Raw genomic sequence first — 18,994 nt, forward strand, 5'->3', positions numbered from 1 at the left:
TCTGTATCATCGATAATAAAACATAAAGAATTCATCCTTGTATCATCAATCACTCTGAATCTGGTCACAGAATTACTGTATTTAACCCAAATAAGCCCCTGTCCACAAACAAGCCCCTTTGAGATTTTACAGAATCTTCAATTTCAAAACAGTAACCAAAAAGTGGTTCAAAGATAAGCCTTCCATACACTTCAGAACAAAATTTTAACTAGGTGAGGGTGCATATTGGAGTATAAATACGGCAATTTGTGTTACAAGTAACTTTAACACCTCCTCATTGAAACCAAGGGAGGTAATCAAGGGGAGGTAATTCTGATGAGAAATGACACAAGTAGAATTCTAGGTGTAGAAGTGAATGGAACAATATCACAATGTGCTTGGTCAGTGAAACATGGCAATAAAAATATATATAATAAAAAATGGTACACGCACAATATTGCATGGAAATCTTATCACAGATTGCAGCTGAGCTGAAATTCCTTCTCGTTGAATATATCATCTAACCCGGTATTACCTTTAAAATATCTTTCACCTAGAAAAATATATTTAAAAATAATACTGAGTCATATTATATATTGGAGCATGGTATTTCTTTAAAAACTACTATGAAATTCTACTGTGTTTTTTTGTTTTGTTTATTTTTTTACCATAATCAAACTAAACTAATTCAAATATTAAATTTCAATACAAGTCTAGATTAAATATAAAATGTGTACCTAATTAAGTTTTCATCAACACCACACAAACAAGTAATTTTTCTATATAAATACATTAATGAATAATACTATTGTATTTCTGATAATTTAAATATCCAATCAGCATTAAAATCTAAAAGGACTTTCTACCTAGCCAGATATGAAGGAGTTATATGTAAAATTTAAATATTAAGTTAAATGTTCCTATAAATAATTTGATTTAAATAAAATTATTGACCTAAATATTTAAAGTAAAACTGGTAAATACCCCAGTATTTAAAATCAATCTTACATTAATATCTGGACGGAATATTGAAATCCTATAATACATTGTAAAAAATTTGTGTTCTTTCATAGATTTAAAATCAAACTATAAAACACAGATATTAAGTGTAACTTGCAAATTTCAATAATTATGATGTAAATTCACATTATCTTAGATATACACAATACAAAATTTCATCATTTCCTTGGCACTAGTCCACTCTGTTTTATTTTATTTCCATCCAACATTTTTCTCAACCTTTCAATCCTCTCTACACACATACAGCACATGTGTTGTACATATTTACACACATGAGGTACATATATTCACCAGAAACCTAAATCACCCACCAGTATATATATATATATCTATATACCAACATTTCCTTGTTTTTCCTTTCATTTTTACACTCTATCTTAATGCCTCACAAGGTTTCTATATTTATCCCAGAGTCTTATTTTAGGTGCTTGTTTTACAAATACATGTACAAAAAATGTACTGAGTTTCTACAAGATGTAAACAGCCATCAATAAATAGTTAACATTTTTCACAACATTTAAAATGTAAACTTAAATTTTCACATGGTACACAGATACTATAAATCAATGATGAGCAATGTTCCTTATTTGGTCAATCTCCATGGTAACCTCTATGATGGTATGTTCCTTATTTGGTGGATCTCCATGGTAACCTCTGTGATTGTGTGTTCCTTATTTGGTCAATCTCCATGGTAACCTCTGTGATTGTGTGTTCCTTATTTGGTCAATCTCCATGGTAACCTCTGTGATGGTGTGTTCCTTATTTGGTCGATCTCCATTGTAACCTCTGTGATAGTGTGTTCCTTATTTGTTTGGTCACCATGGTAACTACTGTGTTATTGTTGTTCCTTATTTGGTGGTCACCATGGTTACTTCTGTCATCAAGTTTCCATACTTATTTGTGTAACTGAATACTTGAACTTTCATTTCTACTTTCAGATAAAAGCAAAGCAGGAAGTTGAAGAGTCCATAATGTTAAGACACTTGATCAAAGTGAAACATCTTGACCATTGTCCAGTTCCAGTGACCACTACAGACTAAGGTGCCCACGCCATGACAACCTTGTTAAAGGCTACAAATACACCTTTGTTGGGTTTGCTGTGAAATAAAAACAATAGATTTATGATTATTATGTACAACTGGTATAGTACTAATAACACTATCTATAGCGTCATCATTATCAGTGAAGACAAAAAATCATGATTTGGAATTTCTCTGTGAAATGCAACCAGAAAAGATATACAATGTAGTGGAATATGTATTCCTAGTTGTCTTTGTTTCCTGAAAATACGAAATATTTATTTATCAAAACTTACCATTTAAAATAACGAGCACTCTCAAATGTTCCATCATGTTTTCCCTCTGAAAAAGGATAAATTCCATGGTAAAATGAAAGATTATCAGAAATCAAAAATAAATATTTTTATAATACATATGGCATATTTGTTCCTTTTTTCCTCACTTTCCTACATGCACTAATCTAAATATATACACTGTCCCCTTAACTCAGCCAGTATTATTTCTCATCACACTTTCTTATCTTCAATAAGAGCTATTTTTCATATTCTTCCATATTTGTTTGTAATATACATTTGACAATACAACCTCATCTCATGCTATCTATTTATTCCTCTGGCTTTCCCATATCTCATAAATCCCACAACTGATCTCCTGCAGTAAGACCCTTATTTTTTCTTCCTCCCCTTGTATCATACATTCCTCCTCAACTTTCTTCTTTGCTATCTTTCTGTCTTTCCATAATATCCCTCCATCTTTCATTTTCCATTTTCATCTGTTTTCATCATCTCATCAACCATTCATTTGTCCCTCTACTTTCCTTCCTTTCTCCTTAGTCTTTCCTCCTGTCACCTGTCATCCTTCCATTCTTATCTGTACTAGACTTACCTTCTTTGTCAAGTTCCACGCCGAGGTAAACATCATTACGTCCAGGCAAATGGCCAACAAACTTTACAGTTCCCTGACTAAGTTTACCTCCCTGTCGGGAGAACTTCACAACATCCTCCATGTGGATATCACCAGGTGTGCGTGGAGCAAAGGGGCGTAACCCTGTCGTCAACGTCACCAGAGAACTGTGAATAACCAAAGTAGAAATTGAGGAATATACTGAACATAACTAAACAAAATTTTTAAATATCTTTCATATTTTTCATTATCAATTTCGTTAGAATAATCACAAAAATCTTGATTGAAGAATTTTCCATATGAATGAAAGAGGAATCATGACAATGCAGCCATTAAGCTATACATGCCTGGAAAGCATGCCTTCCTAAATAAATACTGGAACCTAAAATACTTTGTCCAGATTATCTGGCTTAGATTAGCAGAATACAGATTAATTTGATTTTATGATTCCTTCGCAAATTTTTACATGCATCAGATAATTCTGTTTTGGATTTTTTTCCAATAAAAAAAAATTAAAAATTAACTTTTTTGTCCCCATTAAAGTTAATAATAGATCAACTGTAAAACACAAAAAGCTTCACATAATGTTCATACAGATTCATCTAAATCTGAATTCTCAACATGTTATCATTTTACAGAACTATTCTAGAGCTTGGATCAAACACATTAATGTAACTAGTTGTTTTAGATATATTCCACACCATGTCTGAAACCAATCCACAGGATTAGGTCATAAAAGCAATTATCATTACTTTATTTTTTGAATGTCAGAAATAGTAATTTATGTGCATGCTAAATTCCCTCATGCATACTAATTACCCTGGTATTTATATATACCTAGGTGTTTTTCCCACCTTCCCACTTTATAAACGTGCTTCATCCAAATCTGTGATTTTAGACTGGATTTTTCTAATAACCATAAATAATGTATATATATATATGTACATGTATACATAAAAATCTTTAAATTACAGCAGATTTTACATTTTTGTAAACATTTGGTGGCTGATAATGAAAAATAACTTGAAATGCATTGTGGGAAAAATCAAGGCAGATTTGATATTTTTTTGTAAACATGTGGTTCAAAATGAAAAATAAATTGAAATGCATTGTGGGAAAACCTTCTGGTAGGCATATATTATGGGCCATATACTGAGGCAGTATTAGAGTTGGCACAAACAATTGCAACATGTATTACGACATCAACCAACAAACAGCTACAGGTAGAGAAGGGTTGGTGTTTTTGAAATGTCTTGTTACAAAAGACAAGTGTCACATTTAGCATTAGAGTTATCTCCCATGTACCACAAGAAAAGCAAGCACATTATTGGACAGAACGAGGGGACAATATACCACAACAATTTGTAACAAACGTGTACCCCGGTGCAGGCATTTTGTCATGATCGCAACCAAATGCGCTCTTGAGAAGTTCTATGTAAGCTTCATCATACAGAAGATTATCTGTGCTTGGAGCTGATTTGGCACTGAAAGAAGTTATCAAAAAAATGTATTGCTTTTAATCTAAAATAAAATATATTGTTTAATACCTAATATTTTTTAACTTTGAGTATTAAAGATATTTTTCACAAATATAGACAGCTGTCATAGATTTAATGCCACAAAAATATTTAATATGTCAATTATTCACCAAAAAAATAAAAATCAAGTAGCTTAGCTACGGTAAAAATTGTTAACTCCCCTTCACAACAGATTATTGTATTCAGAGTTCATATCACAAAACGATAGTCAAAGTATATTGTTTCAATACATTTATTTCTTTTTTTTATGGAAATATGTTTATCAAATGAAAGAAACAAAATAAGTAAGACAATAGATAATGTAGCCAAACAGTAACAGAGTTGTCGCCCTTATCGACCAACAGAGAGACTGGTTTTTACTTTCAGAATTAAATTCATGGTATTCAAACTGTGCAAGTTAATTGAGAAAGAGGAATTAATACTTTGATTTACAATGGTTCGCTGGTTATGAGGGTTTACAATATCACAGATTTTAGGTGTTTTTATACAGGTTCTGGTTTATACAAATTTTGGATTACACGGGGATCATGTTTACAAGATTCTTTATTACAAGCTATTGGTAAAGAGAGGTGATAGTTTATAACGGATTTTTGTATTACCATGTATACAGGTTCTGGTATTAACAGTTTTTTGTGTGTAATAAACAGGTTCTGTTGTACAAAGGTTATTGGTAATAGACGGAGGGTGGCTTTTGACAGCTTTTTCTGTGTGTAATGAACAGGTTCTGCTTTACAAAGGTTATTGGTTATAGACTGAGGGTAGCTTTTAACAATTTTGCTTTGTGTGTATAATAAACAGGTTCTGGTATACAAAGGTTTTTGGTAATAGACCGAGGGTAGCTTTTAATAGTTTTGTTTTGTGTGAATAATAAACAGGTTCTGGTATACAAAGGTTATTGGTAATAGACTGAGGGTACCTTTTAACAGTTTTGTTTTGTGTGTAATGCAGGATTTGGTCTATACACAAGTTATGGGTTATAGAGGGAAGGTAGCTGATGAAAGATTTGTCTGTGTATTAACAGGTTCTGATATACACAAGTTACAGATTACAGAGGGTTTGGTTGAGGACTGGCTATTGTACGATTTTGTAGAAGCACTTAGACAGTAAGTTGGAGACAGGAGAATACAGCCATCAGGTCTATATAAAATCGTGTCTACAGAACAGGAGCACTCCTTTATAAAGCCTGATACATGATAAGGGCACCACAAGGTGTCGTCCAATCAAATGACTGAAAACGCGCAAGTGATCTCAAAATACAAACAACTAACTTTTGTGAACATTAAAAAACGGCAAGTTTAATCTCCTAAAAGCTTCAAAGCATGCAGTGTAATAAGAAAATCAAATATACGGGAACATTTATATCAGAAAATAAGTTTTACTGGAGTAATTGATATTTCGGACATTTTAATAAACAGAAATGCAAGCTTTAAAACCTGATAAAATTTTATTTTTAACTTTGTGCTGACAACATCAATGTCATTCCGTGCGATGCATACAGAATCACAACAAAGGGACACTACTCTCACACAGAAGCGATCCACCAACCTTCTGTAGTAGGTTTGATGCATAAAAGGTACCGACTCTCTGAAAACATTAATAATTACAAATCTGATCACTGTGTCATTACACTTAAGCACTGGACACTTGCAGTAAAATTCCAGGACATACACAAAGCCAAGCATTTAGTTCTCTTATCACTGTCAAGTTTGTGGGGAAATTTTGGGTAATTGGATCTTAAATGTAAATTTTAAATTATCTGATTGTAGGAGAATTTGGTTTTATCTCGTTTTGAGAATTGACATGGATGACACATATTCCCAATTACATATAATGATAGTTATGATCACAAGAAAACACAATAAATTGTATTATGATTACAAAAATTGAATATAATTTTTGAAATTTCAAAAACACAAAAAAACCAAGACAAGATACAGTTTAAAGATTAAAATTATATAGATGTAGTGATGAGTTAAATGTAATTTATCCAGTTCATGCCATGTTACAGTGAGAACCCACACCAAATGTCAACACTTCAGTAAAAATACTAATCTGTGACAACAATAACCTATAGACATAGGGATGTTACATCAATATATTGTTTGATACCAGATCTTTTGTAACTAGATGTAAATCAGACAATACCAGAATTGCTGTAACTAGCTGTAAATCGGACTATACAAGATCCGCTGTAATAAGTTGTAAATCACAGCCTGTCCTGGACAATACAAGATCCGCTGTAATTCACAGCCTGCCCTGGACAATATCACATTTGCTGTAACTAGCTGTAAATCGGACTATACAAGATCCGCTGTAATAAGCTGTAAATCACAGTCCGCCTTAGACAATACAAGATCCGCTGTAATAATTAGCTGTAAATCACAGCCTGCCCTGGACAATATCACATTTGCTGTACCTAGCTGTAAATCACAGCCTGTCCTAGACAATACAAGATCTGCTGTAATAGCTGTAATAAGCTGTAAATCACAGCCTGCTCTAGACAATACAAGATTTGCTGTAACTAGCTGTAAATCACAGCCTGCCCGGGGCAATACAAGATTTGCTGTAACTAGCTGTAAATCACAGCCTGACCCAGGACACCATCAGATTTGCTTAAGGATCACAACATAGCCAAACAGACGTACCTGGAGGATGCTGAGAGCATGTTCTTGTTGTGTTGTGTAGGAATGACCCCTGGAGTGACCGATCGGAACCCTGCTGGCCCGGTCAGAGGACACGTCTTGCTGAAGTTTGGCCTTTCACCGCTCTTGGTTGGGGCTGGAGGATGTGACCTTCCCATACTTCCTGGGGGTGCAGACCTCTTCCTTAGTTCTAAAGGATTCAAATGTAAAAATATGTAAATTAACATTACCAGAATGAAGGAAATCATCATTGACGTCTACAGATTTTTCTGAGGACAAAATATTCCCTTCACCTCGAGAACTTGCTTTTCTATCCTCTCCGGATGTATTTCACTATATTTTTTACCTGTTTTAAGTGATTCCCTGTCTAACGCAACAAATGACCTTTTATTTATCCCCCCCCCCCACATAACAAAAAACCTGTATTAAGCATCTTTAAGTTTCGATGGATTCTGAGATATGAATAAAATGAAATCTCATGTGAGCATGAACAGGAAGTTAATGAGTTGTGTTTACATATGCATAATTGCTAGGGTGTCAGTCTGCTTTGTGTTTGCAAGCAGCAACCTTAACCTGCCTTATGTGACCACCTGCCTTATGTGACCTTTTTGAACAGTTCCCCTTGGAAAGTCACATAAGACAGATCTGACAGTATATAAACTAAATTTAAGCTGTCTCGATGTCCTGGTAAACTAAACATTCTAAGTTGTAAATCTGGTAGTGTAGTTCTGGTTATACAACCACAGCCGTCAATACTTATAGATCCATATTGTCTTCAACAAACAGACAAATGCGGAAATGCACCAATTATAAACTAACCTCGTCCATCTGCCGACTTTGATCTCCGCCTCAGACTTGTAATCTGCTCGTCAACATCGTCGGCTGAGGAGTCAGAGCCGTCCGATTGCAGCGAGTCATGTCTGCGTCTGTGTCTACGGTGGTTTGACGAGTGGTGGCGACGGATGTAATTCTGATCGTTGTGGCGATGGTGGCACCATTTGTTTGTCGAACGGCTGAGCATTTACCAGGATATCTGTCCCGGTGTCACTCACATCACCTTTGTCTTCAGCATATGTGCTCTTTCTCAAGGCAATGTACTCTGAAATGAAATCATAAACTAAACTTGAAAAATATTTTCAAATTTCTTAAAATGTATAATTTTCAAACATCAACGAAACTGAGCAACTACCAGTCTTCAAAAGCTGTTATAAATGTTTAAAAGTGCATGTATTTGTTAGTGGTTTTGCCAATTTTTTTTTTCTTCTCTTTTTAAACAAAATTCATGTAGTCTAGATTACATTCCTTAATTTGCGCGACAATATATCTGATTTCTTCTGTATAGATATTGGGATCTATCAATTTCAAAAAAAATTCCAGAATTCAAATAAGGTAAAATATTCATTATCTATTAATAGATTTGCTTATATCGATTCAGTATAAACTTATCGTTGTCTGGATCCATTAACATACATGTTGTCTAGAACTAGAAATCCAAATGTTAACCCATATATATTGTATAAGTACAAAATCACAATGCTTACCGGTAAATAGTTTCTGCCAATAAAATCTAAAAGCCGAGTATTGAAATATCACTAAGGTTAGAAGAATACCTATGTATTATGCAGTATTTTCACAATTTGAAAGTAAATCCAGGTTGAACAAAGGCCGTGTCAACTCTTTACAATGTCACCAGTCGTCGGTCAATAGCTCATCACAGTTTATCTGAAGTAATATATATAATGTACACAGCTACCTGTATACATGCAGCTACTAGGTATGTATACGTATATATAAATCAAAAAGTAGGCCTGTTACCACGCCAGAGCCTGTCCCAACAGTTGTCGTGGCGTGAGGGCAGGCTGACATCTGAACACTCCGAGAAAAAACGTAATATTGTATCTGCTGTACAATGGTACATTCAGCATTTGTTCTCAACAGTAGACAGTAAAAAATCCTTCTGGTTTGAAAGTAACAATCATTTCACTCAACAAAAACCAATGTTCTCGAGGCGTGCCTCGGACAACACTCGCTTGTCTTTCGCTGCCTTTGAATAAATTCTCAATATCATTTAACATTGTCTGTGGTTTATTTGGCCGACATGTTTCAACTGCTCTGCAGCCATTTGCAAGGACAATAAAACATGTTTGAACAAAATGTCTTCGTCCAACTGATCAACTGATAGTGAAGTCAAGATCCTCCCAGGGTCCCTCAATGGCAACAGAACAATTTAATGACCTTTAATGTTTAAAGTTTTTGCAATTGAGCGTCCCCTGTGTGTCAATAAAATGGATACAGGTGATTCGGCTGAGAGATTGAGCAGGGGGGAGGAGTTCTGACTTCAGGTCATGGAGAAAGTATGCATTTCTTTAGATATAGTGAAATTTTTTCAAAACATAACATGTGACCAGTTTATAGAGACAAGATGTTATAATGCAGGGTAGTCTAATGTAGTTTTACAGGTATTAAAGGTCACAGATATTGGTTACTCGGGTCACAGTTAACGTCCACTTAAATACACCCTAAAATAAATCATGAATTCTTTGTCCCACTAATGGTGTACCTACCTCTATCTGTGTCCCTCCTAACCGTCCCACAAATGCTGTACCTACCTCTATCCATGTCCCTCCTCTCCCTCCCACAAATGCTGTACCTACCTCTATCTGTGTCCCACCTCTCAGTCCCACTAATGGTGTACCTACCTCTATCTGTGTCCCTCCTCTCCGTCCCACTAATGCTGTACCTACCTCTATCTGTGTCCCACCTCTCAGTCCAACTAATGATGTACCTACCTCTATCTGTGTCCCCCCTGTCCCACTAATGCTGTACCTACCTCTATCTGTGTCCCTCCTTTCCGTCCCACTAATGCTGTACCTACCTCTATCTGTGTCCCACCTCTCCGTCCCACTAATGCTGTGTCTACCTCTATCTGTGTCCCCCCTGTCCCACTAATGCTGTACCTACCTCTATCTGTGTCCCTCCTCTCTGTCCCACTAATTTTGCACCTACCTCTATCTGTGTCCCTCCTTTCGTAGCTGTCTTTAGGTCGGTACGGAGGAGGTGGTCCTACATCGGACCTGGTGTACCCAGCAGTCAGCATGGCGGTGGAGTCGCTACGCTCAGAGTTTGTTCGTCTGTGCAGCTCGTCTGTCAAAAAATAATTCATATCTGTCACAGCAAATTAAGTGTTAAAATGTAATCTAAAATGTGTCAAGAAATGTAATAGGTTATTTTTCAAAAGTGTCCACAGTAATGACACTTGTGAATAAAGGAGAGATGAGGTACATGGATTTTAAAACATATAGCAACAACATAGAGGATAAAACCATAAAGCCTGATCGATCAGTAACAACGCTATTATGACTGCAGACATACATACAAGTATATAACCGTCAACATTCTAGAACATAAAATTTATTTTCACACTAGCCTACACCTATAAATTTGTAATTTTCTGACAAATTACATAAATATTTGTCAAACTTCTGTTATGGAATTAAAGTGGATCTAAACTGCACCAATCACTGATGGCCAAGGACTCGAACCCGAACCTTCAAAATCTAGACAGAGGCTCAAATGAATCTATAGCTATCTATTGTACTAGTGATCAGTCCAATCCAGTTCTAGATTATGACTTCTATCAGGAATGACATGAAAACCAATTAATTCAATTGTTTGTTGTTTATTTCATTCTTCCATCTCAAAAAAATATTTATACATTTTAAATTTGACAGAAATAACATTTTTAACAAAACAAAAAGAAAAACAAAAAGTGTACACTTGGACAGAATAGTTGACATGCACTACAAAGAGGAAAGCTCTGTAATAACATGCAGCACACTAGACCAATATATATACAAATGTATACAGTCGACACCTAATGTCACCTGTATATAACAAACACCTGTACATAAAGACCCCATGTATTTAACAAACCCTGTCTATAAAGAACCCCATGTATTTAACAAAGCCTGTCTATATAGAACCCCTGTATATAACAAACCCTGTCTATAAAGACCTCCTGTATATAACAACCCCTGTCTATAAAGACCCCCTGTATATAACAAACCCTGTCTATATAGAACCCCTGTATATAGCAAACCCTGTCTATAAAGACCTCCTGTATATAACAAACCCTGTCTATATAGAACCCATGTATATAACAAATCCTGTCTATAAAGACCTCCTGTATATAACAAACCCTGTCTATAAAGACCTCCTGTTTATCGCAAACCTGTCTGTAAAGGCCACCTGTTTCAGTTACAAATAAACAAATTTCATTGTTAATGAACCTCTCTATAAAAGTCAATATTTTTCTGGCCCTATTAATGGCCTTTACAGAGAGACTTTATTGTATGTAAACCTCTATATAAAGGTGACCTGCCTATAAAGAAAAGAGAATTTTCTCTAGTCCCTTGAGTGGCCTTCAAAGACCGGCTTTACTGTATATAAACTTTTATATAAAGGTCAAATTCTCCGGTTTCTTGAGTAGCCTATATATAGGAAAGTTTAAATGTACTGTAGCAGAATGGGTCTGCAATCATCCTACACAAAATAACTACAATGGCAACACAATTTGTCAAAAAGTACAATTTTAAATACCTTGTACACATAAATTAGTCTGTAAATATGTAAACTTTCTCCAGTATATCAATCCACCAATCATTCCAGGTTCCAAATAAATTATCACATCACCAAACTACTGGACACTATATAACATGCGATCAGATATGAGTATGAGATATGAGTGTAAACCACAGAGGAAAAGAAACCAGACCTTTGGATTTTCACCTGTTAAATGGTATCAGGTACCTTAACGAGTAAGTCAGGTAACCTAGTACCACAACTTTTATCACCATATTTAGCTTCTGATATCCCACCATTCACGAAAATAGAACTCCAACGGTGTATGGTGAAATAAATTGTATAAGATTCACATCGATGGATATAAAAATGTGTGATATTTGTACGTAAGTCACACTAATCTTGGTTCATATCTACATAAATGTTTTAACTGTCGGTACATCACATTTAACTAAGAGGAATCATTTTTGTAATTCCTGGATGAACAGAACAATGTCAATAATCTAAATGAAACACACTGTAATCGATATCTCCGACTCCATAGACATGGTGGTATATATTCTATCGATACAAAGGAACATACTGTACAATTTACAGAGTATACTGAAGCATAAAATGTAAGCTTCAGCATCTGTAACATACAATAAAAAGAGCAGTACTCCATTATAGTTGGTACAACAGCCTTCCTATTTATACCCTGATCTAGACAAAACATTCGTCTTTAATATTGATGTTGAACAGAGGCATGAGATTTAGGTGACAGCAACAGAACCGTTACCACATTTATCCAGCAATGAGCCCATGTCTGTTAATAAGCCCAAGTTTTGTAATAAGTCCATGTCTGGTAATAAACACCTGTCTATCAATAAGCCAAAGTTTTGTAATTAGTCTATGTCTGGTAATAAGTCCATGTCTGGTAATAAGCCCTTGTCTGTCAATAAGCCCAAATTTTGCAATTAGTCCATGTCTGGTAATAAGCCCATGTCCGGTAATAAGCCCCTGTCTGTCAATAAGCCCAAGTTTTGTAAAAAGACAGTGTCTAGCAATAAGCCCATGTTTGTCAATAAGCTGAATCTTGTAATAAGACCATATATGGAAATAAGCCCAAGTTTTGTACTAAGCCCATACCAGGTAATAAGCCCTTGTCTGATAATAAGTCCATATCTGGTTATAATCCAATATCTGATAACAAGCCCATGTCTGGTAATAAGCCCATGTTTAGTAATAAGCCCATGTCTGGTAATAAGTACACCCTTGTGCATTGTAGTTCAGTAAAAAGGTCAACAAATGTTATTTCATTGTCCTGCAATAAGCCCACCCTGTATTTTGAGTCAAAGTTTAAGTCTTGGCCCCATGGGCTTTTTACAGGATAAATATGGTGAGATTGTTGATGTACAAACATCTTTCGTTACACAGATATGGACGAGACAATTCGTCTTAATGTAATATTTAATGAAGTCACAGAAAGCAGGAAATTTAGGCCTAATTCAGCATCTGCAACAACAGCTGTAGCTTGTCACATTGATTTTTAAGTGCAACTCATGTTACACTTCTAGTTACAAGATATGGACGAGACAATTCTTCTAAACCTCATATCACGATATTCGATAAAAGTTTTCTGTTTGAATATTTTAAAACTGTTTTTCTCACGAATCACAGCTGACAAAAGTACACTCTATCGATATAGAAAGATACATTTTACAAAATATAATGCAATAAGCATGCATGCAATATATATATTTTTGCATTTCCTCAGAGTTTCTATCTACTAACACACACCACACACAGTACAGGTTAGGAGGTCAGTATCCGGCTACCAATACATGGGAATGACAAGTTTAGAATCCCTGATATCGACAGAGTAGTCAAAATCAACTCTGTGTCCGTTCACCAACGTTCACAACCCACGATACAATCAGAGCTATGAACCAGCTCTCGGTGTACCGTCATACAGGTATTTAAAAAAAAAACTAAACCAGGCATAATGATTTTTTTTTCAAATGAAATTCAAGGATTCTAAATTTGTAATAGTAAAGATATAACATAAGCCTTTAAGGAAAACACTCATTCCACTAAATGGTTTTAATACTGGATTAAGTTTAAAATGACAAAGGTAAAATAATATACAATGTTTACAAGTATTATATACATGCAGTGTATGTGTGTAAATATGGGAAAGCACACAATGACCTATAGGGTTTAAAGGTCAAAAGTTCAATCTACCATTTAAATGGAAAGGATATAAAATTCAATAATGTAAATATAAAACTTATAGCAGGGAAAAAAAGCACACAAGGACATGTGGACAGAACCGGTTACTCATAGCAACCAGACAACAACCAGCCCCACCAACAGCACAGCAATTCTAGGTGGTTAAATATCTGGGTAAGTGTATGAATATATGATGAAGAAAAAAACCAGTGTGCACATTTAGACCTACCATCCCACCCATACACAGGACGCGGCAATTGTGCACTACGAGGTCGTGAAACATGCTGATGGCGACTTGATGGTGGCGGTGACGGGGCCCGGCCTCGCGGGACCGACCCAGAGTAGCGCCGCTCTGGGGCATCTCTGGACCGCCCTCTAGAGTGCACATGATGATCTGCTTCGGAGCGCCCCCTAGTGTGGGCAGCGTGAAGGTCTGCCTCTGATCGTGACCATTCTACAAATGTGCGAGGGTATATGGAATAGCCTCTTAGAACAAAGTCAGAGTCCGGGTTTCTATAGTAAATATCTTCCAACATTGTCGTCAGTCACCAACAGACACACATTTTATAAAGTAAGAGTTCCAAAACATTTTCTGGTCACACATCCAACATACAGGCTATATACCCGTGCCCAAACACGCAACGGACATGTTCACTTTTACATAAACCTTTCACCAACACATATAAAGTAGGTAATACACAAGCACAATGTTTGCTTAAACCCCAAGATCTACCTTGGTTAGACGAGGGCCTAAACTAAATAATCTAGCTGCCATGTTGTAAGAGGTCTGACACCAAATAAACCGACACCATGGTATCGAGCACCACACATCAAATATTCATTGATACCACACATCAGATAAAATATGGCCGTGCAGCAGCTTTCCATCTAAACAGGACCTATTGGTCCCTGACAAAACGGCATTGCTTTACACCTGTTATTGTCAGGGTCGGAGGTCACTAGGGTGCTGTTAGCGGTCTCTGATCAATATATATCCATAAAGAAAACAAATGTTTTACAAGGCTTACAATTGATCCCCCTTCTTATAATAATAAACTGGTCTAAATGAATGAATGGATGAGCTTATTATGAAAGTGAAGGGGTGAGTAGACCTTTAAATTTTCACTTACTAAATATCTAATGCATTCCAATACTGTAAGATCATGTTTTGATATTAACAAAGGGAGAAAGGGGTTAAAAATTCAAGAAGATCCGATAGAAAGTTTCTAAAGTTATAAAATGATTACATATAACATATTATATAGGTATATTTAGGTAAGTCAGTGAAACAGAAATTTAGAGCTGTTCTCGGATGAGTGGGTCACACTGCGGAGTGTTAGTAGAAATAATAAATAATAAATGGCATTGATTTCTGAAAACATTGCCATTCTTACCGACTTGGTGATTTTATTACATATTTATGCGGGGTAATTTAAATTTCTTTTTTTTTCCAAACCAAATGGAAAACAGATATTTGATTAGATGGTCAGAGGTTGTATTCCTCACAGGGACTGATGTATCATAGAAAGGTTTCAAGGTTTTATTTTTAACAAAAACTCATAAAAAGGTTAAAAGCTAACATTTTTACAAAGACTGACATTTGTTAACAATGTTTATGGCCGTCATTTCACCAGAGACCGATACTTGATAAAAAGATTTAAGGATATTATTTTTACCAAAGGCTGATACTTGATAAAAAAAGATTTAAGGCTTTTTATCAGAGACCGATATTTGTTGAAAATATTCAAGGCCTTCATTTTTACCAGAGACTAATATTTGTTAAAATTTTAATGGTCGTCATTTTTACCAGAGACTAATACTTGATAAAAAAGATTTAAGGCTATTATTTTTACGAGAGACTGATACTTGATAAAAAGATTTAAGGCTATTATTTTTACGAGAGACAGATATTTGATAATAAGGTTTAAGGCTGTTATTTTTACCAGAGACTGATATCTGACAAAAAGATTTATCATAAGGCTATTATTTTCATGAGAGACGGATATTTGATAATAAGGTTTAAGGTTGTTATTTTCAATAGAGACTGATATCTAATAAAAAGGTCAGAGGTTACATTTTTAGTTGGGATAAAGGTAACATATTAAATGCTGAGGAAGTGTTAGTTATTGGCCAAGCCAATGTAACAGGGCTATAGTTGATATATTATCTGTAGAGTATTGATGTTATACAGCAAGAACACATATACATGTACATGATATTTATAATGACTAAGACGTACACAAAACACATTATAATGATTTATATGTTTTACAAATAACATGATGAGAAAAACCAGCTAATATTTCTGAAAAAGAATCATCAATGCCTTCATTATCCTGGTACTGTGAAATTTATTCTTAAAACTTAAATTAGAAATTAAAAACATTTTGTATATTTCAACCCAATTAAAGTCACTTTGTAACCTCTCCCCCCACCACTTCTTAACCTCTCCTGTATCTGGCAGTGATGAAGATCAAGGTACATAAATACAAAAATAGAGTTATTCAAACAAAAGTGATTTTTAATTTTATAAAATTGAATGAAAATTAGTTGTTACATACCTCTTTTATCTCCTAAAGAGTTCTGCTGCGTCAGTTTGAGTAGTTCGGAGTAAGATGTTGCCAGTGATCTGTATTCCTGACCCGAGGAGTATTTCTGAACCTCCACAGAATAACTGTCTTTCAGGCTCCTGTCTCGTTGATCAGACTTGTCTCTGCTGCTGTAGCCCTGTTTATCAGGTGTAGTTGGCTTGTCATAACGACTCAAACTAGAAGCTAAATTGTCTTTCTCTCCAGATGTGCTACCACCATCTGGCCTTGACCTATAACCTTCTGACCTTGACCTTTCTGTGTAGTCCTGGTCATATCTGTCTGACCTTGACCTAGATAACTCATATTGTGTAAGTTTGTCCAACGGAGGATCATACCTATATTTAGAATCATCTGGGTGACTGGAACTCTTGTAATGAGGAGATTTGCCCTCTGTACTGTTAAGAAGTTTATATTCCTCTCTTTCAGATCTATATTTATCGTCTTTATCAACACTACTTTTGTATCGTTCTTCTTTCTCCAGTCTATAAAACCTGTCATCCTTTTTCAGACTACTCTTCAAACCTTCACCCTTTTCTAAAGTTCTTCTGTAGCGGTCATCTTTTTCATAACTACACCTTTGCCTATCCTCCTTTTCTTTATCCAAAACCCTTCTGTATGTCAGATCAAGTTCTTCTCGACTTAGCAACTTCTCCTTCGGTGGGAGTCGTTCTGATTGGCTCAGTCTGTCTTCAGAAAAACGCAATTTGGAGACTTCTGATTGGCCAAGTCGATCATCAGCATACCGTAATTTGCTTTCTGATTGGCTCAGTCGATCATCAGTGTATCTTAACTTTGGATCATCTTGTTTTGGGCTTACCCCCTCTAAAACTTTACGAATTTGACTGACTTCCTCCCTGAGTGCTAGATTTTCTTCGTGAAGTTTGTAGTTACGTTCTTTAAGGGCACGGTTGTCATCCTTGAATTGTTGAACTTCGACCCTGAGTCGACGGTCCCCATCACCATATCCTTGTTCCCATAATGTGGAAATCTGCAAAATAGTATAGAAACAACATCAGGACACATTATCAATTTAAAATTGTTAAAATGTAATTTTTAAATTTCATTTCATAAGCTGAAATCCTTGTGACCTTGCTGTCTTATCTAATGACCTTCAAATCTTCTCTCACTAACTTCTGAAGATGACCAAACATTGCAAGATCAGTCTTATTCACCGAGTTGATTTATATCTTGCAAACAATCTTATCACTAAAGGACAATACTTTTGGGAAATTCATCATGCAATCATTATCAAATTACCCTTTTAACAGTTCCCATAATTTCTGATAATAATCTAATCGTGTTTACCTTGTCGTGTAGTCTGCGATTCTCCACTTGCAGATCCGATAGATTCGTGTCCTTGAGAGAGGAAAGTTTTTCGTTTTCTGCTTCTAGATCCTTACACTTTTTCTCCACATTGGAGAGTTCCGCCACGGCAGATTCATTGGCCTCCTGGAGGTCCTGAACGTGGCTTTGTAACTCTTCTACAACGATAAAAATAACCATGGTAACCATCTGACTAGCCTGACTTATGACATGTTCAGGTTTTAAAAAATAATGAGACAATTAAAATTTGCTCTAAAAGGATTAACATTTTCTACGGATCAAGGCAAAAATTATTTTCTGTTTGTCCAAAAACTACAGTAGTTATCCTGAAATAAGCCCAGGAGGAGAGCATAGAGGCTCTGACTCGAAGTCAGGATGTGGGCTTATTAGAGGAAATCGAAATAATATTTGTTATATATATGGGTGGGTTTATTACTAGGCATGGGTTTACAGTGCGATAAATACGTAAATAGGACTTACCAATTTTCCTCTGGAGGGCGTAGGGATTATTCGGACTGTAGTTACTTAGTCCCATGCTCTCCCCGTCCCTGTTCTCCATTTGGCCTGTCTCCTCAAGGCGGTCCCGAAGTTTAACTACTTCTCCTGCCAGAATCTCTTTCTCATCCATAAGTTGGTTATATTTTCGCTCCCACTGTGAAGCAATCATCAAGCAAGGTCAAGTAAATTCAAGGTCAAATGAAATTATTCAAAGAACAATGATTATTTACGGAAATTATTGGAATATGTAATTTTAACACATTGCCTCTACGACATTTAGTGCAGACCTACCTCAGCAAGGTTTCCACGACTACCTGGAGCGGCTCGATTCCGCGCCAGCTCCAACTCCTCCTTGAGTGAGATGTTCATCTCCTTGAGGTCACTTGCTTGGATTGTTATTTCTTTGACCTCCATCTCACGACTGCCCAACAACTTCCTCAAGTTTCGGACAGTGTCCTCCAACTCCTGGATTCTTCTGGTATGTATGTCCTATAGGAAACAAGGTGAAATGTAAATCATAATGTCTTTCTACCTTATTTTGTTAAATCTACTCAGGTAAATCCAACAGGTAAATCCACAGGTAAATTCACAGGTAAATCCACAGGTAAATCCACAGGTAAATTCACAGGTAAATCCAATGATAAAAAGAACCTCTGAAATAGTATTGATTCCACTCCATTTGATGTTTG

General features: G+C 35.7%; 1 protein-coding gene across 1 annotated transcript in view; it reads right to left on the reverse strand.

The window, feature by feature from the left end:
- Positions 1–30: 30 nt before the first annotated feature.
- LOC117327264 overlaps positions 31–18,994 on the reverse strand; it is a 39,915-nt gene continuing 20,951 nt past the window's right edge. The window contains 14 exon segments of the mRNA XM_033884177.1: positions 31–2,096; positions 2,315–2,360; positions 2,904–3,088; positions 4,301–4,405; positions 6,005–6,043; positions 7,105–7,291; positions 7,921–8,059; positions 8,061–8,200; positions 10,108–10,245; positions 14,123–14,347; positions 16,455–17,472; positions 17,790–17,965; positions 18,288–18,459; positions 18,597–18,794. Coding sequence (XP_033740068.1) covers positions 2,036–2,096; positions 2,315–2,360; positions 2,904–3,088; positions 4,301–4,405; positions 6,005–6,043; positions 7,105–7,291; positions 7,921–8,059; positions 8,061–8,200; positions 10,108–10,245; positions 14,123–14,347; positions 16,455–17,472; positions 17,790–17,965; positions 18,288–18,459; positions 18,597–18,794 — 2,829 coding nt within the window. The 3' untranslated portion in view covers positions 31–2,035.

Source organism: Pecten maximus, chromosome 5, assembly GCF_902652985.1.
Source record: "Pecten maximus chromosome 5, xPecMax1.1, whole genome shotgun sequence".
Taxonomy (NCBI): domain Eukaryota; kingdom Metazoa; phylum Mollusca; class Bivalvia; order Pectinida; family Pectinidae; genus Pecten; species Pecten maximus.